Source organism: Salvelinus alpinus, chromosome 24, assembly GCF_045679555.1.
Source record: "Salvelinus alpinus chromosome 24, SLU_Salpinus.1, whole genome shotgun sequence".
Taxonomy (NCBI): Eukaryota; Metazoa; Chordata; class Actinopteri; order Salmoniformes; family Salmonidae; genus Salvelinus; species Salvelinus alpinus.
Window position 1 is genome coordinate 27,900,753 of NC_092109.1, and position 20,904 is coordinate 27,921,656.

General features: G+C 40.6%; 1 protein-coding gene across 2 annotated transcripts in view; it reads right to left on the minus strand.

The window, feature by feature from the left end:
• LOC139552476 (gamma-aminobutyric acid receptor subunit beta-4-like) overlaps window positions 1-20,904 on the minus strand; it is a 60,694-nt gene that overhangs the window by 14,394 nt on the left and 25,396 nt on the right. For both annotated transcript variants that reach the window (XM_071364251.1, XM_071364250.1), the window contains exons 3-5: window positions 12,024-12,091; window positions 9,084-9,304; window positions 1,118-1,200 (exon numbers count right to left, since the gene is read on the minus strand). In XM_071364251.1, coding sequence (XP_071220352.1) covers window positions 1,118-1,200; window positions 9,084-9,304; window positions 12,024-12,091 — 372 coding nt within the window. The remainder of the gene's footprint in view (window positions 1-1,117; window positions 1,201-9,083; window positions 9,305-12,023; window positions 12,092-20,904) is intronic.

Here is a 20,904-nt window from a genome sequence, read left to right on the forward strand (position 1 = left end):
ATTCTAATTAAAGGTACACCGTATTTAAAGGGATGGCTTAAGATAATTGTACTGAAAACTCTATTGAATGAAAACTACACAAGAAAAGCTACATCAGAATCACCTGGGAGTCAAAGCTACATCAGAATCACCAGCGAGTCTAAGCTACGTCAGAATCACCAGGGAGTCTAAGCTACATCAGAATGACCCAGGAGTCTAAGCTACATCAGAATCAACCGGGAGTCTGAGCTACATCAGAATCACCCGGGAGTCAAAGAAACATCAGAATGACCAGGGAGTCAAAGCTACATCAGAATCACCCGGGAGTCAAAGAAACATCAGAATGACCTGGGAGTCTAAGCTACATCAGAATCACCAGGGAGTCTAAGCTACATCAGAATGACAAGGGAGTCTAAGCTTCATCAGAATCACCAGGGAGTCTAAGCTACATCAGAATCACCCGGGAGTCAAAGCTACATCAGAATCACCCGGGAGTCTAAGCTACATCAGAATCACCCGGGAGTCTAAGCTACATCAGAATCACCCGGGAGTCTAAGCTACATCAGAATCACCAGGGAGTCTAAGCTAGAGGGTGAAGTTAGACTGTATGGAGAATTTTGGTCGAATTACTTGGGTTTCATCTCTCATTAACACCTCAAGCCTGCAGGCATAACACATTATAATGCAGTTAAAATGCATTGTAAGACTTCTCGTTTCAGAAAATATGTGAATTACACTCATGCAAACCATACTGCAAAAGGTTAAATTCCAAATATGTTTTGTAAATATTGACAGAAACAACATGAAGTAAACAACATGAAATTCAATAGGCTACTAGAGACATACAGTACCGTATGACAGGTCTAAAGGTTGGCTTTTATTTTAAATGTATAGAGAGACTTGAGATGAATTTTAAAAAACACTAACTGTCTGGGATCATGGGCTGTCCCTAACTATGACTCTCTTAAGGTAGCCAAATGCCTCGTCATCTAATTAGTGACGCGCATGAATGGATGAACGAGATTCCCACTGTCCCTACCTACCAGCCCAGGCAGGCAGTTGTGAGAGGGGGAGGGGGTGTTACTTAGCCAGAGTGGGGAGGAATGGGGGTGAAGACGTTTGTATTAAGTCCACCTACAGCTTTCGATTTCCAGGGTGCAGTTCTGTTCGTCGAGCGGGTACCTCCTCAAGTCCATCATGCAAGCTGCTGTGGTGGTTATTCTGGAAGAAAAGGAGAGCAGAGACATAGAGTGTGAGAGAAAAGGGGGTAGAGAGAACCGCTGTTACCTTGGTAACCTTTAAGAAATTGTAGCTTAGCCTTGACTGCACGATGTGAATCTTTAAATGAGTAATGTTAGGCAGTTGTCTCGTATTGAAAAAAATAAAAAAGGAAATGCAATCATTGGCAGTCTAGTGTTGCATACAGACCTGTCCAAGGTCTATTTCTTAGGAGCGAGGGATGAGAAAAGAAGGGAGAAGGAGAGAAAGATACATGTGGGTTCATTTCTCATAATCTGGCCAACTGTTTGAGACCTTCCATAATAGCTGTGGTCAGCTCTTTATGAATTTTAAATGAATGAAATAGCAGAAGGTGAGGTTGTTGGGAATGTGTTCTGACTGAGGCAAGTGGATTCCAAATAGAGAGAAGTTGTAATACAAAACGAATGTGTCTCAGTGAGTAGCATTTTTGTGCTCACAGAGGTCTTATGACAGCCCTAATCTATGTTGTGACAGCAACCTCATGCACTGGAGATATTAGCTTCATATTTACACTTCCACCCATAGAAGAAACACCATGAATGAATTCAAACTGTTAAACCACTAACTTCAAACAAAACCATAGGTACATCCTAAGTGTTTCATGTAAACATCTAATTCAATCAAGCCCCAAAGCCAACAACCAAATGCAGAAAGTCAAATATAGCAAGCTTGTTTTATTCCCTTGGGATACATTGAATCAGTTGAAAAATTTAGCAAAATGTTAGCACCTGTGCATTGAGTATGGGCTTTATTCTCACACTAAATTGTGATTGACTGCTATATATAAATATATTCATTAAATTCAATTCCAATAAATCCAGAAGCCTAGGAAAATCCCACGGGTTACAGATGATTTGTGTATGATATATTTACCAGTGCAGCACATTTTAATAATTACATCTGCTCTGTTAAATCATACCAGCTTTCGCCTGTTTTCAGGCTTCTGGTTTAAATGAAATACGGAGCTCACTGGTTTGCCTGAATGGAAAAAGTAACTGAGTTACAACTCATCACCCCTATGTGTCAGATGGACTGCCCATTCACAGAGAGAGTTTGATAGGTACACAGTTTGTGTGTTTGTGTGTTTTAGGAGGCGAGAGAGAGTGGTGGGGAAGTTCACCCTTTACAACAGCCTGTTTTACATTTGGGATCCATAATTTAAGATGCCTAAGTCCATGCTGTCTTCCAGGTTGCTGGACGATTCTGCATATAGCAAGAGGTTTATAGTGTGCAGGCTAATACAAGCCACTACAACTACTGTCAAACACAAGTGTATAGAGTGCAAAAGAAAAACAATGTGGAGTGTTTTCTGCAGCGGCTATACAACCATGATGAAAACAGAACACAGTTCCATACAGTAAGTCACCTTTTGTGACGACGTACTTTTTGACTATCTTCACTTTGTTGTGTTAAGGCATGATGCCGTAGCAAAGGTATTCTGACTCTCCCCAAGGCCCAACACACCATAACCTCATCATCACTCCCCTCCGGCTATATCATAGACGAAGGGCATTTCACTCTGCACTGCATATTGTTTTCTATCTCACAGCTTTACTGTACATGACTCCTGAAAAGCAAAGCTGCAACATGTTGGGTGAAGAAACAAAGCCTGTGACCCCTGGGGCTCCGGCTGCTGTGTTGCTTTGAAAGGGCCCCAAGATGCTCCTCTCCCCCCAGCAGCCCCCCAGTCATCTGGGTGGGTCCCTGCGAGAACCTCACTGCAGACTCACTGTCTGGGCTGGTTCATTGATGAAACTGGGACATTGTGGTGATAAGGGATTAGAAGGTTTTTTGTTGCCTTTTTCTGGGGCACAGAATTCTGGATGGGAAGTGCGCCACCTCCTCCTCCTCCTCACATCCCAGCAAAACAAAATAGCCAGGAATAAGTGGTGTGCTATATTTGTTTGTCTCGTGCAGTACAATAGTGACTACTACGTTCGTTCTGTTGGACAATAAAAACAATGTTGTGTCCCTGTGTCATGCCTGCTGAAAACACTCCAGGCTTATACTGTAAGAGAAGCTCACATGTCAATCAATCAAATTAACAGGAAAGTATGAATTTTTATGTCTTCCTGTGAATGGTAAAGGGGTCATGGTCTTTACGATAAGTCATAGAGGCTCACCTCACCCCAAATCTAATGGCACAATCTTAAAATCAGTAAAATTATATTTTCACATTAACAAATAACCTTCAATTCATTACATGTTCATCTCTTTTATCAAAATTAAGAGAACCAATAAATACATTTACTCAATAACATTTTATTTTTCAAATTATCTTTCTCAAAAAGTTTGTATATAGTCCCATAAAATAATCTGTACTCTTAATACCTCCCCACCCCACCCCCTTTATTTTGTTGATTTGAATTAAAAAAATTGGCAATCCCACTTGCAATTCCCCATGACCCCAGCTTTGAATAGCACTGCCCTACAGTCCCTCTGTACTCTACACAGGATTTTGTCCTCACTTTATGATTCTGTCCTCAATTCATTCCTCCACCTTTTCACCAACTCCCTCTGGGCAGCAGGAGAAGCTGCTACCACCTCCACCCCTCCACCCCTCCCTCCCCTGCACCCACAGCTGATTCCACCAAGAGACATATTAAGTAAGCATTTACCAGCCCATTAGTTCCCCCTCTCACTTCCAAACATCATCAAACTCTCTCATTAATACGAAAGTCCGCACATTAAAAAATACTACAGTTTTATATACACTGCTCAAAAAAATAAAGGAAACACTTAAACAACACAATGTAACTCCAAGTCAATCACACTTCTGTGAAATCAAACTGTCCACTTAGGAAGCAACACTGATTGACAATAAATTTCACATGCTGTTGTGCAAATGGAATAGACAAAAGGTGGAAATTATAGGCAATTAGCAAGACACCCCCAATAAAGGAGTGGTTCTGCAGGTGGTGACCACAGACCACTTCTCAGTTCCTATGCTTCCTGGCTGATGTTTTGGTCACTTTTGAATGCTGGCGGTGCTTTCACTCTAGTGGTAGCATGAGACGGAGTCTACAACCCACACAAGTGGCTCAGGTAGTGCAGCTCATCCAGGATGGCACATCAGTGCGAGCTGTGGCAAGAAGGTTTGCTGTGTCTGCCAGCGTAGTGTCCAGAGCATGGAGGCGCTACCAGGAGACAGGCCAGTACATCAGGAGACGTGGAGGAGGCCGTAGGAGGGCAACAACCCAGCAGCAGGACCGCTACCTCCACCTTTGTGCAAGGAGGAGCACTGCCAGAGCCCTGCAAAATGACCTCCAGCAGGCCACAAATGTGCATGTGTCAGCATATGGTCTCACAAGGGGTCTAAGGATCTCATCTCGGTACCTAATGGCAGTCAGGCTACCTCTGGCGAGCACATGGAGGGCTGTGCGGCCCCACAAAGAAATGCCACCCCACACCATGACTGACCCACCGCCAAACCGGTCATGCTGGAGGATGTTGCAGGCAGCAGAACGTTCTCCACGGCGTCTCCAGACTCTGTCACGTCTGTCACATGTGCTCATGTGCTCAGTGTGAACCTGCTTTCATCTGTGAAGAGCACAGGGCGCCAGTGGCGAATTTGCCAATCTTGGTGTTCTCTGGCAAATGCCAAACGTCCTGCACGGTGTTGGGCTGTAAGCACAACCCCCACCTGTGGATGTCGGGCCCTCATACCACCCTCATGGAATCTGTTTCTGACCGTTTGAGCAGACACATGCACATTTGTGGCCTGCTGGAGGTCATTTTGCAGGGCTCTGGCAGTGCTCCTCCTTGCACAAAGGCGGAGGTAGCGGTCCTGCTGCTGGGTTGTTGCCCTCCTACGGCCTCCTCCACGTCTCCTGATGTACTGGCCTGTCTCCTGGTAGCGCCTCCATGCTCTGGACACTACGCTGGCAGACACAGCAAACCTTCTTGCCACAGCTCGCACTGATGTGCCATCCTGGATGAGCTGCACTACCTGAGCCACTTGTGTGGGTTGTAGACTCCGTCTCATGCTACCACTAGAGTGAAAGCACCGCCAGCATTCAAAAGTGACCAAAACATCAGCCAGGAAGCATAGGAACTGAGAAGTGGTCTGTGGTCACCACCTGCAGAACCACTCCTTTATTGGGGGTGTCTTGCTAATTGCCTATAATTTCCACCTTTTGTCTATTCCATTTGCACAACAGCATGTGAAATTTATTGTCAATCAGTGTTGCTTCCTAAGTGGACAGTTTGATTTCACAGAAGTGTGATTGACTTGGAGTTACATTGTGTTGTTTAAGTGTTCCCTTTATTTTTTTGAGCAGTGTATATAGAATACAAACAGTACTTACTATAGAATTATGTAGTAAACTGAAGAATACTATAGTAAACACTACAATATACTACAGACCACAAAAACAGTACAGTAAATAATACAGAAATGTCTGCAAAAACACTATACTCCGCAAAAACACGACAGTAATTACTATAGTACAGCGCCTTCAGAAAGTATTCACACCCCTTGACTTTTTCCACATTTTGTTGTGCTACAGTCTGAATTTAGAATTAATTCAATTTAGATTTAAATTGTCACTGGGCTACACACAATACCCAATAATGCCAAAGTGGAATTATATTTTAATATTTTATATATATATATTTTTTTTACAAATTCATAAAAAATGATAAGCGGAAATGTCTTGAGTCAATAAGTATTCAACCTCTTTGTTATGGCAAGCCTAAATAAGTTCAGGAGTTAAAATGTGCTTAACGAGTCAATAATAAATTGCATGGTCTGTGTGCAGCAACAGTGTTTAACATGATTTTTGAATGACTACCTCATCTCTGTACCCCACACATACAATTGTCTGCAAGGTCACTCAGTCGAGCAGTGAATTTCAAACACAGATTCAACCACAAAGACCAGGGAGGTTTTCCAATGCCTTGCAAAGAACCTTTTGGTAGATGGGTAAAAAAAGCAGACATTGAATATGGTGAAGTCATTAATTCAACTTTGGATGGTGTATTCATACAATCAATACACCCAGTCACTACAAATATACAGGCGTCCTTCCTAACTTGCCGGAGAGAAATTAAACCACTCAGGGATTTCTCCATGAATGAGGCCAATGGTGACTTTAAATCAGTTACAGAGTTTAATGGCTGTGATAGGAGAAAACTGATGATGGATCAACAACACTGTAGTTACTCCACAATTCTAGCCTGAATGACAGATTGAAAATAAGGAAATATTCCAAAACATGCATCCTGTTTGCAATAAGGCACAAAAGTAAAACTGCAAAAAGTTATGGCAAAGAAATTAACTTTATGTAGTGAAAAGTTTATGTCCTGATTACAAAGCATTATGTTTGGGGCAAATCCAGCACAATATATCACTGAGCACCACTCGTCATATTTTTAAGAATGGTGATGGCTGCATCATGTAATGGGTATGCTTGTCATCGGCAAGGACTAGGGAGTTATTGGGGGGCTAAAAATAAACAGAATAGAGCTAAGCACAGGCACAATCCTAGAGGAAACGCCTGGTTCACTCTGCTTTCCTACAGACACTGGGAGACAAATTCAACTTTCAGCAGGACAATAACCTAAAACACAAGGCTAAATATACACTGTTGCTTACCAAGATGTCATTGAATGTTCCTGAGTGGCCTAGTTGCAGTTTGACTTAAATCGTCTTGAAAATTTATGGTAAACAACCAACTTGACAGAGCATGAAGAATTTTTAAAAGAATAATGTGCAAATATTGTACAATCCAGGGGCGCAAAGCTCTTAAAGATTTACCCAGATAGACTCACAGCTGTAATCGCTGCCAAAGGTGATTCTAACATGTTTTGACTCAGGGAGTGAATACATATGTAATCAAGATATATTAGTGTTTATATTAGTGTTTTTATTAAAATTTTATGTTAGAATTCTTCTTCCACTTTGGCAGTACAGAGTATTTTGTGTAGATCATTGACAGAGAATTACTATTAAATACATTTTCATCCCACCTTGTAACACACATTTTTTGGGAATAAATCAAGGGGTGTGAATACTTTCTGAAGACACTGTATATACTACAGTATTTAATTTGCATATAGCCCGCCCATCCCACTCCCCAATATACCAATTTGTGCCACACATAAGTGAGAATCCTACATGCCAAGTATAGATTGTGTTTGTTACAGGTTATAGAAAAGAGCAGAAGCTCTGAACTATCCGTTCAGACCCCAGTCCTACCTACCTACCTTCCTACCTACAGGTTATGGAAAATTTGCTCTTTTAGTATTTCTTCAGTAAGTTTCCTCAAGGAGAAAGCCTCCACTTCTATGTCAAAGATAATATAACTAAAACACTATAGCAAATACTACAGTGATGTCTGCCAAAAGACTACAGTAAATCCAATATTATACCACAGTCCGCAAAAACACTACAGTAAATACTATAGTATAGTACATTCCGCATATACACTATATTAATTACTACAATATATACTACCATTTTCTGTTACTACAGTATTTATACAATAGTTAACTGTAAATACTACACTATACTACAGTAAATACAAAAGTATCCACTACAGTGTTTTTGCGGACTTTAGTAAAGTCTGCAAAAACACTACAGTGAATACTAGAGTATTTATACCATTGTATGCTAAAGTATTTGTTCATGTGGGAATGGAGACGACTGTCATATCTTACAGACACTCATTATATTTCATATCAATGGGCATGTGCAAAGTCCCCCATTCTTGAAAATAGCAAAATCCTTTTCCAGAGGCTTATCTAAGATATATTTAATATTCTAGACAATAAGGAAAGCCCATGATAAGAGCCAAATGCCATCTCCACTGATTGTGGAGTGGAATGAGGTAATAGCAGTGGCATAACATAGTCATGTTGCCATTTCAGCAGCATCTGTGCATTTAGCTGTAAGCTTCCTATAATTAACATTTGCAGCTGAATTTGATTTTAGCGTTGAAACATTTCAAAATGGGACTGCCCTGTGGAACAAATCAACAAACATCAGCATTACATAACCCAAAGAGCACTGACTCTCTGTCTTGTCCTCCAAGGCCACCATTCACCAGAGACAAATGATGCACCAGAAATAGACTTAATGGAAATTCATTGATTTAAAAACCCAAACATGTGCACCATATGTACAGTCAGGTCCATAATTATTGACACCCTTGATAAAGATGTGCAAAAAAGACTGTAAAGAATAAAGTATACAAATACTGAGCAATATTGTATGCTCAAAAAATGGCAGAATGGTCTGAGATCCCTCCCAACGTGTTCTCCAATCTCCCAAAACATTTTAGAAAAAGGCTCAGTGTCGTTATCCTCACAAGGGAAGAACGCTAGAGTACTGTAAACGGGTAGCAATCATTTTGCCCCTTATCTTTTTTAGATTTTTTTGTATTACTTGTTAAACAAAATCCCTTTCTCTGAGCAATTGTATTAGTATAAAATAATATAATATCCCAATTCTTTGAGCATACAATATAGCTCAGTATTTGTATAATTTATTTTATACAGTATTTTTTGCTCATCTTTATGGACCTGACTGTATACAGTATGTCAGGTATTAGCATGTCATGTCATTGTCAAGGCAGGCTATAACTACTTAAAATTGAATTCTGGCTTCAGCAATTCAGCAAAATAATTCAAGTTGGTTGTGTTTTCATCTGTGATTCTCTAGACTGTTTATTTCTGGGAAGGAAGGAAGGAACGTTAAAAGGCGGGAGGGTCGTGATACTATTTAGACACAGACCTATTTCCTCCCATGCCTCACTGTTCCCAAGGTATCTTCCAGTTCTGTCTTACAGGCCAGGCTTTAACCACTTTAGGTACAGTAGAATTCCAATGAAAGTTAGCTTTACCTGAGTCCATATAACACGGTGCCATCAGGATGCAGTCGAATCATACGGTTCTTTACTGTCACGCCATGCAGAAAGGACTTCTTGTCGTTAAGGAAGTAGGTGTCTGGGAGCCACAGCTGGTCCGCCACGCGGTTATCCAGAGTCAGGTTGAGGGGCAGCTCAGCGTATGCCAAACGCTTGTCTCGCCAACTTTGCTGGAAATACATTGTGATGGTATAATCCTGTGAAAAAGGGGAGACAGCACTGTCAGATTGAGAAGAACTAGTTGTTATGCATGAAAAAAAACTCAAACTATGCGAAGTACAAGTTACCCCTACTGTACTTGCCCTATCCAACTCCAAGCTCCAACTATGGGAAGTCCAAGTTACACCTACTGTACTTGCCCTATCCAACTCCAAGCTCCAACTATGGGAAGTACAAGTTACACCTACTGTACTTGCCCTATCCAACTCCAAGCTCCAACTATGGGAAGTCCAAGTTACACCTGCTGTACTTGCCCTATCCAACTCCAAGCTCCAACTATGGGAAGTACAAGTTACACCTACTGTACTTGCCCTATCCAACTCCAAGCTCCAACTATGGAAAGTACAAGTTACACCTACTGTACTTGCCCTATCCAACTCCAAGCTCCAACTATGGAAAGTACAAGTTACCTCTACTGTACTTGCCCTATCCAACTCCAAGCTCCAACTATGGAAAGTACAAGTTACCTCTACTGTACTTGCCCTATCCAACTCTAAGCTCCAACTATGGGAAGTACAAGTTACCTCTACTGTACTTGCCCTATCCAACTCCAAGCTCCAACTATGGAAAGTACAAGTTACCTCTACTGTACTTGCCCTATCCAACTCCAAGCTCCAACTATGGAAAGTACAAGTTACCTCTACTGTACTTGCCCTATCCAACTCCAAGCTCCAACTATGGAAAGTACAAGTTACCTCTACTGTACTTGCCCTATCCAACTCTAAGCTCCAACTATGGAAAGTACAAGTTACCTCTACTGTACTTGCCCTATCCAACTCCAAGCTCCAACTATGGAAAGTACAAGTTACCTCTACTGTACTTGCCCTATCCAACACCATACACATACTACCATTACATGTATTATCATAATCATTATGTGCACAGAATATCAGAAAGCGCTAACAGTGATTTTCTAGGATACAATGGAACCATAATGAAAGGAAAGACTTACAGGGAAGTGATTTAAAGGCCAAGTTAAGATTAATACGTCCTCCGATGACAGTACAGTCCTTCTGAATTTTGCATGATAAATGCTGCCAATTATTCTGGGAACCTCAGTGTCCCGAAATCTCAATATAATTGTCTTAAAATACAAGTGAACCATAATGTACGTCACATATTATAAGCGGACTGAGAGCTAATCTGAGTGGTTATTCAGATGGACATGACCTACATTCTCTCAGTCTTACCCTATGAAAAGGCTAGTCCATATTTTCCATAAAAATATATATATTTGCAGCATCCTGAAAAAATATAATTAAATGAAATGTTTTTTTTAATGAAATATTTGTTTTTACATGGCTTTTGTCTGATTGCAATTTTTTGGGGTGGAATTTGTTATTCTTTTGCTATGACTATGTTGGCTTGCTGACAAAGTACAAAAATGAACAGCTAAAATAGACAAGTTATGGTGTTAGACATAACACACATGTTGAGATTATCAAGAGTTTTCCAAGTTGAGAAATGTCATATTGTTTTCACTCTGTCTTTGTTCACCAGAAGTTTGTTCAACCTTTCAGCTTTGCACTTGATGCTGCCTTCTCAAATGTCCAGGGAAACCAAAATAACATACAACATAAGCTAAAACTAGCTGTGTCTTTAAAAACACAGGAGTACAAAATAAAAAAAAATCAAGATTAATAAATCAAAGGGCCTCACTTGCATGTGCTTAAAAATAAAGAAAACAGCTAGATACATTAGTGACTACCTCTAACAAATTAAACATGATATCTGCTGTCTCTTGAAACTGGATGAAAATCCTCTAGTGACCCCAAATGGCAATGTTGTAGGGAGAACAAACCCAACAGCAAAGCTCTTCTGGCTTGTGGGTGGAGTGAACTCTGAGTGTGACTGTGCCCCACTAAATACAATTATATATTTTTTAAATACAAGGGAGAGGAGAGCGACAGAATGATGTCATTGCTGAGACACCAGCCATATTGTCTTCTTTAAGGATGTACAAGACTGTGCCTGATTTCTCACCGCTCTCTAATGAACACAAGTTAACGCATAATATAATCAAGCAAAACAGATGCACAACATGTCTATGGTTATCTAATGTTGGCAAGGGCAAATATGACTGATTGAAATGGTATTGTGTTGCAAACACTCAAAGACCCTTGGATCCTTTCTTGATTTCTTGATATTACTATAACTCGACTATAGTCTCTTGCACATTGTTAGATCATCTTCATGTGGTCAGATTATATTATTATATTATTTTGTGAATAATCAAGAAATCAAGAAGGGTCCAAGGGTCATTTAATTAGTTCAATTTGAGTGTTTGTAACTAGGTACCTGTAAGGTTCAGCTTTTCTTTTCTTTGTCAACCTTGTGTCCTTTTTCTTTGTGTTCTTGAACGTAGCCCTGTCTTTCATTTTTGTTCATTTATTTCACCTGTGTTCGTTTCTCACCTGGTCTCATCAGCTCCCTATTTAGTTCAGTTCTTTCTGCTTATATGGTTGTGAGGTATTGTTTGTTTTTGACTGCCTACCTGTGTTTGACCATTGCCTGCCTGTGACCACGATTCCTGCCTTCTGCGAAGGCTTAATAAACATCTGCCGCGCTCTGCGTGTCAATCTACACCTCTTTCTCCCTGAGTATTCATTACAGTACCCTTATAAATAAGAATTGACACATTGAGTCGATGTACTGTATAGACAGTGCTACTGTAAGAGAAGGGGTTTTGTAACTCACCATGTTCACCTCTGAGATGGAGTCAATGCTAGCGATGTTGATGCTCATTCCTACGATGACTGGGGCACCTGAGGGAACACAGGAGGCCGTGCAGTCACACACAAACTTACACAGATTATTTACACTGAGCCAGAAATACACTTTTGGCATCTGTTTTAAAAAATAACGTAGGAAAACAAATTCTCTTCACATGGTGGGCTATCTCAGTGAATTATCATGATATTACTGCATGTACCATGATATAACAATTTTTTTGGGATGCATTATGCATTAAACTAGAACTGGACATTTCTGATGTGGGAGAGAGTATCACTGAATCAAACATTCTCTGAAAACTGTGGGAACAAGCCTCATATGAGCAGGAGTAGGCCATTGATGGTAGCGAGATAGACAAGAGGAGACACAGGAGGAAAACATGAAGGAAACAGACCAGCATTACTTAAACCTTGAACCCATTTACCTTTCTCATACAGTATGTGCAAAGTGACCAAAAGGGTGGCAGAATAAAGTGGCACAAAAAGTCTAAAATGCAGAGGAGGCAAATTAATTGTAACATCCATTTTTTGGGAGGAAAGAGTGTCTCTTTAGGGTCACTGTGTTTAAACAGCCATATCAAATCGGACTAAATCTTTCTTTAATCTTCATAAAATTTGAATCTATATGACATTCAGGTACACCATGCTAATTTCACGCTCAATATTCTCGCCCCCTCAAATCATGTAATCGTATTATCTCATCCTACCGCTTTCTCCTTACAAGAAACTGAAACATTAAAGTGAAAGGGATGTCAAAGTGTGTTGATATTCAGCAATGTCAAAGAGAATAATTAAAGGAAATGTTACTTCAGTTTTAGTTACATTCAGATATAACTGGCCTTCAGTATAAAGTGGCCTGGATTCTATAACGGACTGTAGATCTGTGTTGAGTCGGTTAAAATAACAAATTAAAACGGCATTATGTGCGTGCACCTGTGGGCCTAGTCATAGTAAATGGCAGGTCAAAAAACAAGGCTTACAATTATCCACATATACTGTATACTCAACTACTGTGTATGACTCATTTACTCAATTTGGCCTTTGTCTTAGTAGTGAGGAGTTAGTCAGCCCTGTACAGAGCCTTGCCCCGGGGAGTGCGTTAACCTTCGTTAAAATCAAGGATATTAGAAGAAACCGGTTGAGAGACCTTTGCTCCCATAAGAAATAGCAGTTGTCATTGTGTATTCGTCAAAGCTAATGTTGAATCTTTGGTTTTAAGAAGTGCTGTGCTGAACATGTGACTGCAGGGCGCGAGAAGAGTGCGCATCTTGTGTATAATCTTGTGTTCAATTAATAATTGATTTGAAAATGTGTGCATATTTAACATAAATTCACCTGTCCATATACTGTTTATGCACCATCTAAAAGGTTCATAGGTTGTGTCAAAGAGTGATGCTGAAATAGTGCCATGGTCAATGTGCCACAGGTGGCAGATAGCCTAGCGGTTAAGAGCTTTGGGCCAAAAGGTCGCTGGTTCGAATCCCCGAGCTGACTAGGTGAAAAGTCTGTCAATGTATGCTTAAGCAAGGCACTTAACCCTAATTTCTCTGGATAAGTGTGCCTGCTCAATGACTAAATTGTACTTTAAGAGCTCTCTGTCTAGAAGATGTGGGCATGTGCAGGCAATTGTTTTGGAAAACTGCAGAAACATACTGACAGTACTGACACTAAAAATATATTCTGAATGTCACTTCACTTGTGAATATCTCTGGATAGGAGCATCTGCTTAATCAATGAACATACATGAGGATACAGTTTATCTGCATACAGTAAGTTGGTGTTAGAAACAGAATGTAGCTAAATCTGTAACCATGAAAATGGATAGGCCTACACATGTAAAAAATGTAAATAAAAAAGGCATTTTAAACGTTCTAGAAGTTGGGCTATTTCATACTGTAGGTTTTTCACGTTCATGACATCTGCCGATAATTCATGCAGCGCCAACTTTATGGGTCAAAGCAAGGACACCCCCCTCCCCTCACCCCAAATGTTCACTCCTTGATCTGTAAAAAAAATCCTAAATCTCTGCACAAGGGAAATGTGTCACCCTCAAAATGAATTCATTAGCCATTTCCTAATTAGCAGACCACTGAATCATGATGATCAGGTGAAGGAGAAATGAAGTGTAAGCACAAAAACATTGACCAGATGCACACGGAAAAAGCTGAGAGTAACATCCAACCTTTTGTTGCGGAACTTCTCCAAAGCTTCCCCTTTTTTCTAGTAGTGGCCTGGGAAGAGCCATCTCAACCACTGGGTTCAATGCAAGTTATTACAACAGTATGATTTAGGTAAACTACTATTTCCTTGAGCTAAAAGTGATGTAAGTAAAAGAGGCCTACAGCTAGTGTGTGTAGCTATGTACATGTCATGTACCGTGCATTTACAAATAGGCAGATAAGCTGTTACAGTAAGGACCTAAACAATCAATTGAAGCATTTTTTTTTTACTTCAACATCTGTTTCAATGGTCTTCGTTATCGTTAGAGCTTCCAAAGTAGCCAATATGGTCCAGTAAATTCATTCTTTGATAAAATAATTTTTTCCCACAGACCAGTGCTTGGGAGAGTTGCTTGAACAGTTACCTGGGCATTGTCTACTTCATCAGGTGTGTTTTGCTCACAGTCACAGATTTGCTTATGAGAAACAAGCTCCCTGCAGGCTTTTGAAATGGCTGGCTTGCCACCAACAGCAATGTTTTTTTAGTTGCATTAATATTTCAGAGGGGGTTTACACACAACAGGACAAGTGCTGCAATGTTGGGCATTTAACAAAATAATCTCTCAAACTACGCCAGGCAAAGGAGACCCATCCAGCACAAGGTGTTCCATCTTCCCTCCAGAGAAACAACACACAGACAAAGAAACAGAGAGAGGACTGTGGGAAAGATGTACCTAAAAATATGGCTACTGTAACTGCATGTCAGAATGCCATTCAATTCATTGCCTTTCAATTTGTGCTCATTTTTCAAGGGAGTGAAATTAATCTTGAAAACAGTGATTTTCAGAGTCTGTGTAAAATCCCTTATTGTTGTTTATGTGTACTCTCTTTCCTTCCTTCAAATAATCTGCAGATGACTCCCGGTCCAGCCTACTATGGAACAATCCGACAATTACCATGTTTCTCAAAATACTGGCACTGAAATATTAACCAGCACAGCACTTGACTTAGAGTGCACATCTCTCCTCTTTTTTTGTAATCCTATTTTCTTTCCCCCTCTCCTCCAACTCCAGCTGCCATGACAAGGCAGTCCACATCTCTCTTCAATGCCCTGCAGCTTTGTCATATTCCCTGACCCATCTCTTTCTGAGAAAAAAAAATCTGAAAATGTGGGGCCATTTTCCATTGCGCTTTGTGAAGGCAACCAGTAACAATTTTCCCCAGAGATGTCAAAGTACATTCGTTCGCTGGTTGTAAACAGAAAGCACCAGGATCTCTCTCTCTTACTGCATATGTTGTACCCTGCTTCAATGAAACAGAGGGATCCACTTTGCCACCGTGGCTTTCTCAAAATAAAAGCACTTACCTGCAGATGCACTTTTGCGAGCTGTAAGGAAATATCGCTTCAGCAACAGCAGCCCGAGAGGCTCAGATATGTCTGCTTTTATCAATTCACGTGTTCTCATTGGAACACATTTCAGAAAATGTGGTATCTTAAAATAGAACAAGCAGGATATTAAATCAGATAATTATGTGTTAGTGTGTGGGTGTGCGCATCCATTTGTGCGTGCTTGTGTGTCTGTGTGTGCTAATGTGTGTGTGTGAGTGAAATGGGGATATAACAATGTCCAGAGCCAAACCCAAACTACTATTAGCAATTATCCCATCAGAGTGTGTCAGCACTTTCCACTGCTTTCCCAATAAGCCGCATCTAAGCCACTGACTGCTGTGACCTGATGCTGTTCGCCGACATCAAACTCTGACCTGATCTCCCAGAGTAGGGACTACTTCCAGCTGAGTCTCATAACTTGCCGGGTATTGACGTGGCACATTAAAGGAATGTGGAGTATAGAAAAGAGCCTTTAAAAAAGTCAGGCTTGAATCCAACTCCGCGTCCAGCATCCAGGCACTTCATCTCCTGATCTTTGATTGTCTGCCAGTCTCCTCTCTCCCCTCTGATCTCAGCACATTCCCCCTGCCAAGGAGGGCACAGCCCTCTGAGGAACCAAACAAATTCTACCACTTGGCCATAGTCTTAATTTAAATTTTGAACAGAAGAACAATGGATATTTTTAATCCGTGGTTTACAGTTGTTTATCCCAGAGTCTTTGATAGTGGCTGTGAGTATCTGATGCAGCTATTGGCATAGGTGGGTGGGGTCCCTATGGCAAGAAGCATAGTAAGTGCACAGCCTGTAACTCAGTTTAAATTCGTCAGCACTGAGGTTAGTATCGATGTGAAGGCAGACACAGACAACAACATTAAAATATTTACCAATCCTGTCAGCAACATTAAAAAAAGCATGAGTACTTTCAAAAATATTTCTATAACGCATCTGCAGTTCACTAACATACAATGATAAAACAGGAAGAAAATATTAGCACTCAATTCCTGTGTCTGCCCCTGAACAGGAATCATCTATGGACAGCACCAGTGAATGAGAAAAACCTGTTTGTTTGTCAATGGAGCTGCTGCATTGTAGACCACTCCAAGCCATAGCACACAGATTCCTCACACCTCTCTGCCTTTCTCTGTTTGACATTTTGCCTCTACACTCTCTACTTAGGTTGTGCTCTTGGGCTTCTCTGAGCAGATCCACTGCTTCCTCAAAACCTCAGTTATTTTCCTACATTTTTACACTCAGCAGCCTGATGGCCCCATCATCTTTGTCCATATTTAAATGCCAAAGGTGAAGCAGGTGGCACCATGGAGTGCCTGGGCTTTATTAACCCTTTACTCTCGTGGGAATTGACCTATATGGATAGGACTAAATTGAAATGTTTCTTATGGAAGAAATGTGCAAAACATATGCAAAACCACGGTAGCAATTGAAAGGAAAGAGTTTGGAGATAATGGGAAAAGTTTTAGACTAAAGGTGAGGACACAACAGTTCACCTGACACAAGACTGAATCCAAACATTACACTGTTGATTTGATTTTCATTTTACATGTGGGATACATTTTGCCACATTTTCTGATAACAAAATCTCAAAAGACTCTCGGTAACTTACGTTCGGTAACTTAATGAGACTATTCCTAGAAAATATGGGGTAGGTGACAAATAAAATGGATTGTGGCCACACAGTTCCTAAGTAATTTCAATGCACTTTTTCGACTAAAAGAAGAGTCTTCAACTATAAAGTGGTTTTTTGAGCTTTCCTAGCTGTGCTGTTGAGAAACTAGAGCAAGCACACTTGTAGTTGTTAAATTTGGAACACATCCCCGCCATCACACAATTACTGTTGTTGTTTACACAATCCAAAAACGCTCCATTATAAATCGCAATCTGGGTCAGGTGGGCATGATTTGAAAGCTTGTTCTATTGCCAACATGACGAGCTAAGTCACTTTAATAACTCTACCAACATGTACATATTACCTCAACTAACCGGTGCCCCCCCCCCCCCCCCCACATTGACTCTGTACCGGTACCCCCCTGTATACAGTCTCGCTATTATTATTTTACTGCTGCTCTTTAATTACTTAATTACTCTTTAATTACTACTCTTTAACAGCTGTCAGTCAATATCCATACAGAGCTGTGAAGCGCAGAGCCAGAGCTCTGACGTCATGTATAGGATGATACTGTACAGCCACAACGTTCCAATTTAGGATATTATCAGTGCCCAAATCTAAAATTTTCAACCTGAATATGGGTAGGAGTGTAAAGGGTTAAACAGAGGGCTCCGTCCCTGGAATACCTCAGGTGGATGGGGCCGTTTAGACTGGCTCCCTCTTCAGGGCCAACAATCCCTTCACAGTATGTTTTTATCCCTGATGCGGCAGTGTTTTCTGTCATACAGGTAAAGACGATAATAATGATCTCAAATTGCATAACAGTAGGAGGTTGGGGACGGAGAAGGAATCACTTGCAGTAGGTACAGTATATCTGCATGCTAGAAAAAGTGCTGGTTTCGCAGTAGCTCAGGTAAGATTTATGATCCTAATTATCTAAGTAGGCTGGGGCCAGTGGTGAAGCTGGAATGCATGTTGGTGATAAGAAATTAGAACGTCAGGACCTAAACGTGTCAGTACAAAGCCCACACCTCCCACTACGCCCTGAATACGCTCACAACGTTAATTTGCTTTGACTACATTTGTAGGTCGATATGTGCATTTGCGGGGAAACAACAAAAAAGAAACCAAGCCAAGCGTCAAGCAGTACTGCTCCCTAAATTCCCTTTCTCCTCTGTGTCTCACTCACTCAATTGCATTCTGACCGCTCCCTCTACAATGAGTGCGCACACAAGCTCCCATTAGGCCTACAGAAATAAATGCCTATAAAAACATATCTGACTGATGGGATACACAAGCTCCCATTAGGCCTACAGAAATAAATGCTTATAGAAACATATCTGACTGATGGGACACACAAGCTCCCATTAGGCCTACAGAAATAAATGCTTATAGAAACATATCTGACTGATGGGATACACAAGCTCCCATTAGGCCTACAGAAATAAATGCCTATAAAAACATATCTGACTGATGGGACACACAAGCTCCCATTAGGCCTACAGAAATAAATGCCTATAGAAACATATCTGACTGATGGGACACACAAGCTCCCATTAGGCCTACAGAAATAAATGCCTATAGAAACATATCTGACTGATGGGACACACAAGCTCCCATTAGGCCTACAGAAATAAATGCCTATATAAACATATCTGACTGATGGGACACACAAGCTCCCATTAGGCCTACAGAAATAAATGCTTATAGAAACATATCTGACTGATGGGATACACAAGCTCCCATTAGGCCTACAGAAATAAATGCCTAGAAAAACATATCTGACTGATGGGACACACAACTACATTCCTTGCCAAATGACGACAGTTCATGACAAATGCAAAATGGACTGGTTGATCGAAGTAGGGAATTATTGGATCCCGTCTATTTTCCGCTTAGGCTACTTTGCGAACTGCTAGTGCCATTTAGAATTGGTTAGCCTAGGGCTAGGCTATAACCCTCCTAAACATAGACACTAGCAGTTTGAAAAGTTCACTGAATATATGAAAAAACATTTGTTTGATAAAGACAAAGAGCTTATTTTCATTAGAATCATGAAGCCTAGGCCTAGTCACCAAATAGATGTTGTGGCCATAATTCATCATCATGCAGTGTCCAATGTGGAATTCTCCATTTACACAATTCCAAAGAATAGGCAGAATAAATTAAATGAAACGTCTGTATATGGAAAATAACCCTGAAAAAATTGTCTTTCAACTCGCCAAATTGAGCCACGTTTCAAATGATCATTCTGAGAATAACTGTTCCAGACTCGCGAGATGCGCATCACTCGCCACTAGCAACGTTGAAATATTTTGTTATATTTTATTCTGTTATATTACATCATGTTTTTTAATATAAAATAGGAGTGTCTTGACTGCGATAGGGGCTCAGGAAATAAGAGCGTCTTGTCTGCAAAATGAACAAAACAAGGCTATGCCATTGCACAGACATGGGCTTTAAGCAAGATCCACTGCCTGTTTGAAGACTGTGTTCCATAATATCACCAGTTGATATTACAGTTTCAATGAATCAATCTTAAATTGCACAATTTTTTGGGGGAGTGAATATACCGTATATGGGGCAATTTAGCAATTAGGATTTGTTATCTGTAATGGTTATGATAAATTAGGCATTGTGGCGCACTGTTGGCATATAGATAAATGTGCAATTTTTTTCTGGCCTTCTGTGCAAAAATGATTGTTGCAAAACCATAAATATAAATTCCGTGTGAAGAAACAGTGTAGAATTGAAGGAAATGGTTAAAAATATATCAATAATTACTGTTGGCACCCCCACAAAGTCAGGAGTCCATGGGTACATACACATACAGTACACATACAGTACACATACAGTACACATACAGTACACACCATGAAGTGCCTTCTACTGGCTTCTACCTTTCTACCATCTGTTTTGCTGTTGATCACCAGAAAAGGACTGTGTTGTATTATGCCTTACAAGGAATACAACTATACATAGGGGATTACTTTGAAAGGTGTCATCTCACTGCTATTTGTCAGGTGGTGTCTGCAGTAGTAGTCTTTCGAGATGATCAGGATGTTGATGTTGTTGCACTTTGGCTTTGTGCCCATTTCATGTTACTCTGGTGTAATTGCATTACTTGTGAGGTTTGTGTCGATCATGTTATTCCATGAATGCAGTCAATTGAACACTGAAAACACATTTGCTGGATAACGCCATTGCACAAAAAATACCACTCTGCCTCTGATATAAAAAACGAATAATTGACTCATTGCTTAGCAACAGAGGGTTCCATGGCAACTGCGAAGCATTCTCACTATAACATTACAAGGGAAGCATGGTGCTTTACATACATTGTGTTGAATTTGCACTCACTTTTGTGTTCAATGGCCACTGCTGTCATAAAAGCTCCTTCTTGAGACAATAAACCAATAAACCTCCATGCTGTGTTGCCATGCAATGCTTTTTATGCATCAAATGTATGACTTTAAAGTTGTGTGCCAACATGCATACCAGTGGAGGCTGCTGAGGGGAGGAATGGCTCATAATAATGGCTGGAATGGAGTCAATGGAAAGGTATCAACCACATGGAAACCACGTGTTTGATGAGTTTGATGCCATTCTATTGACTCCATTCCAGCCATTATTATTAGCCATCCTCCCCTCAGCAGCCTCCACTGATGCATAC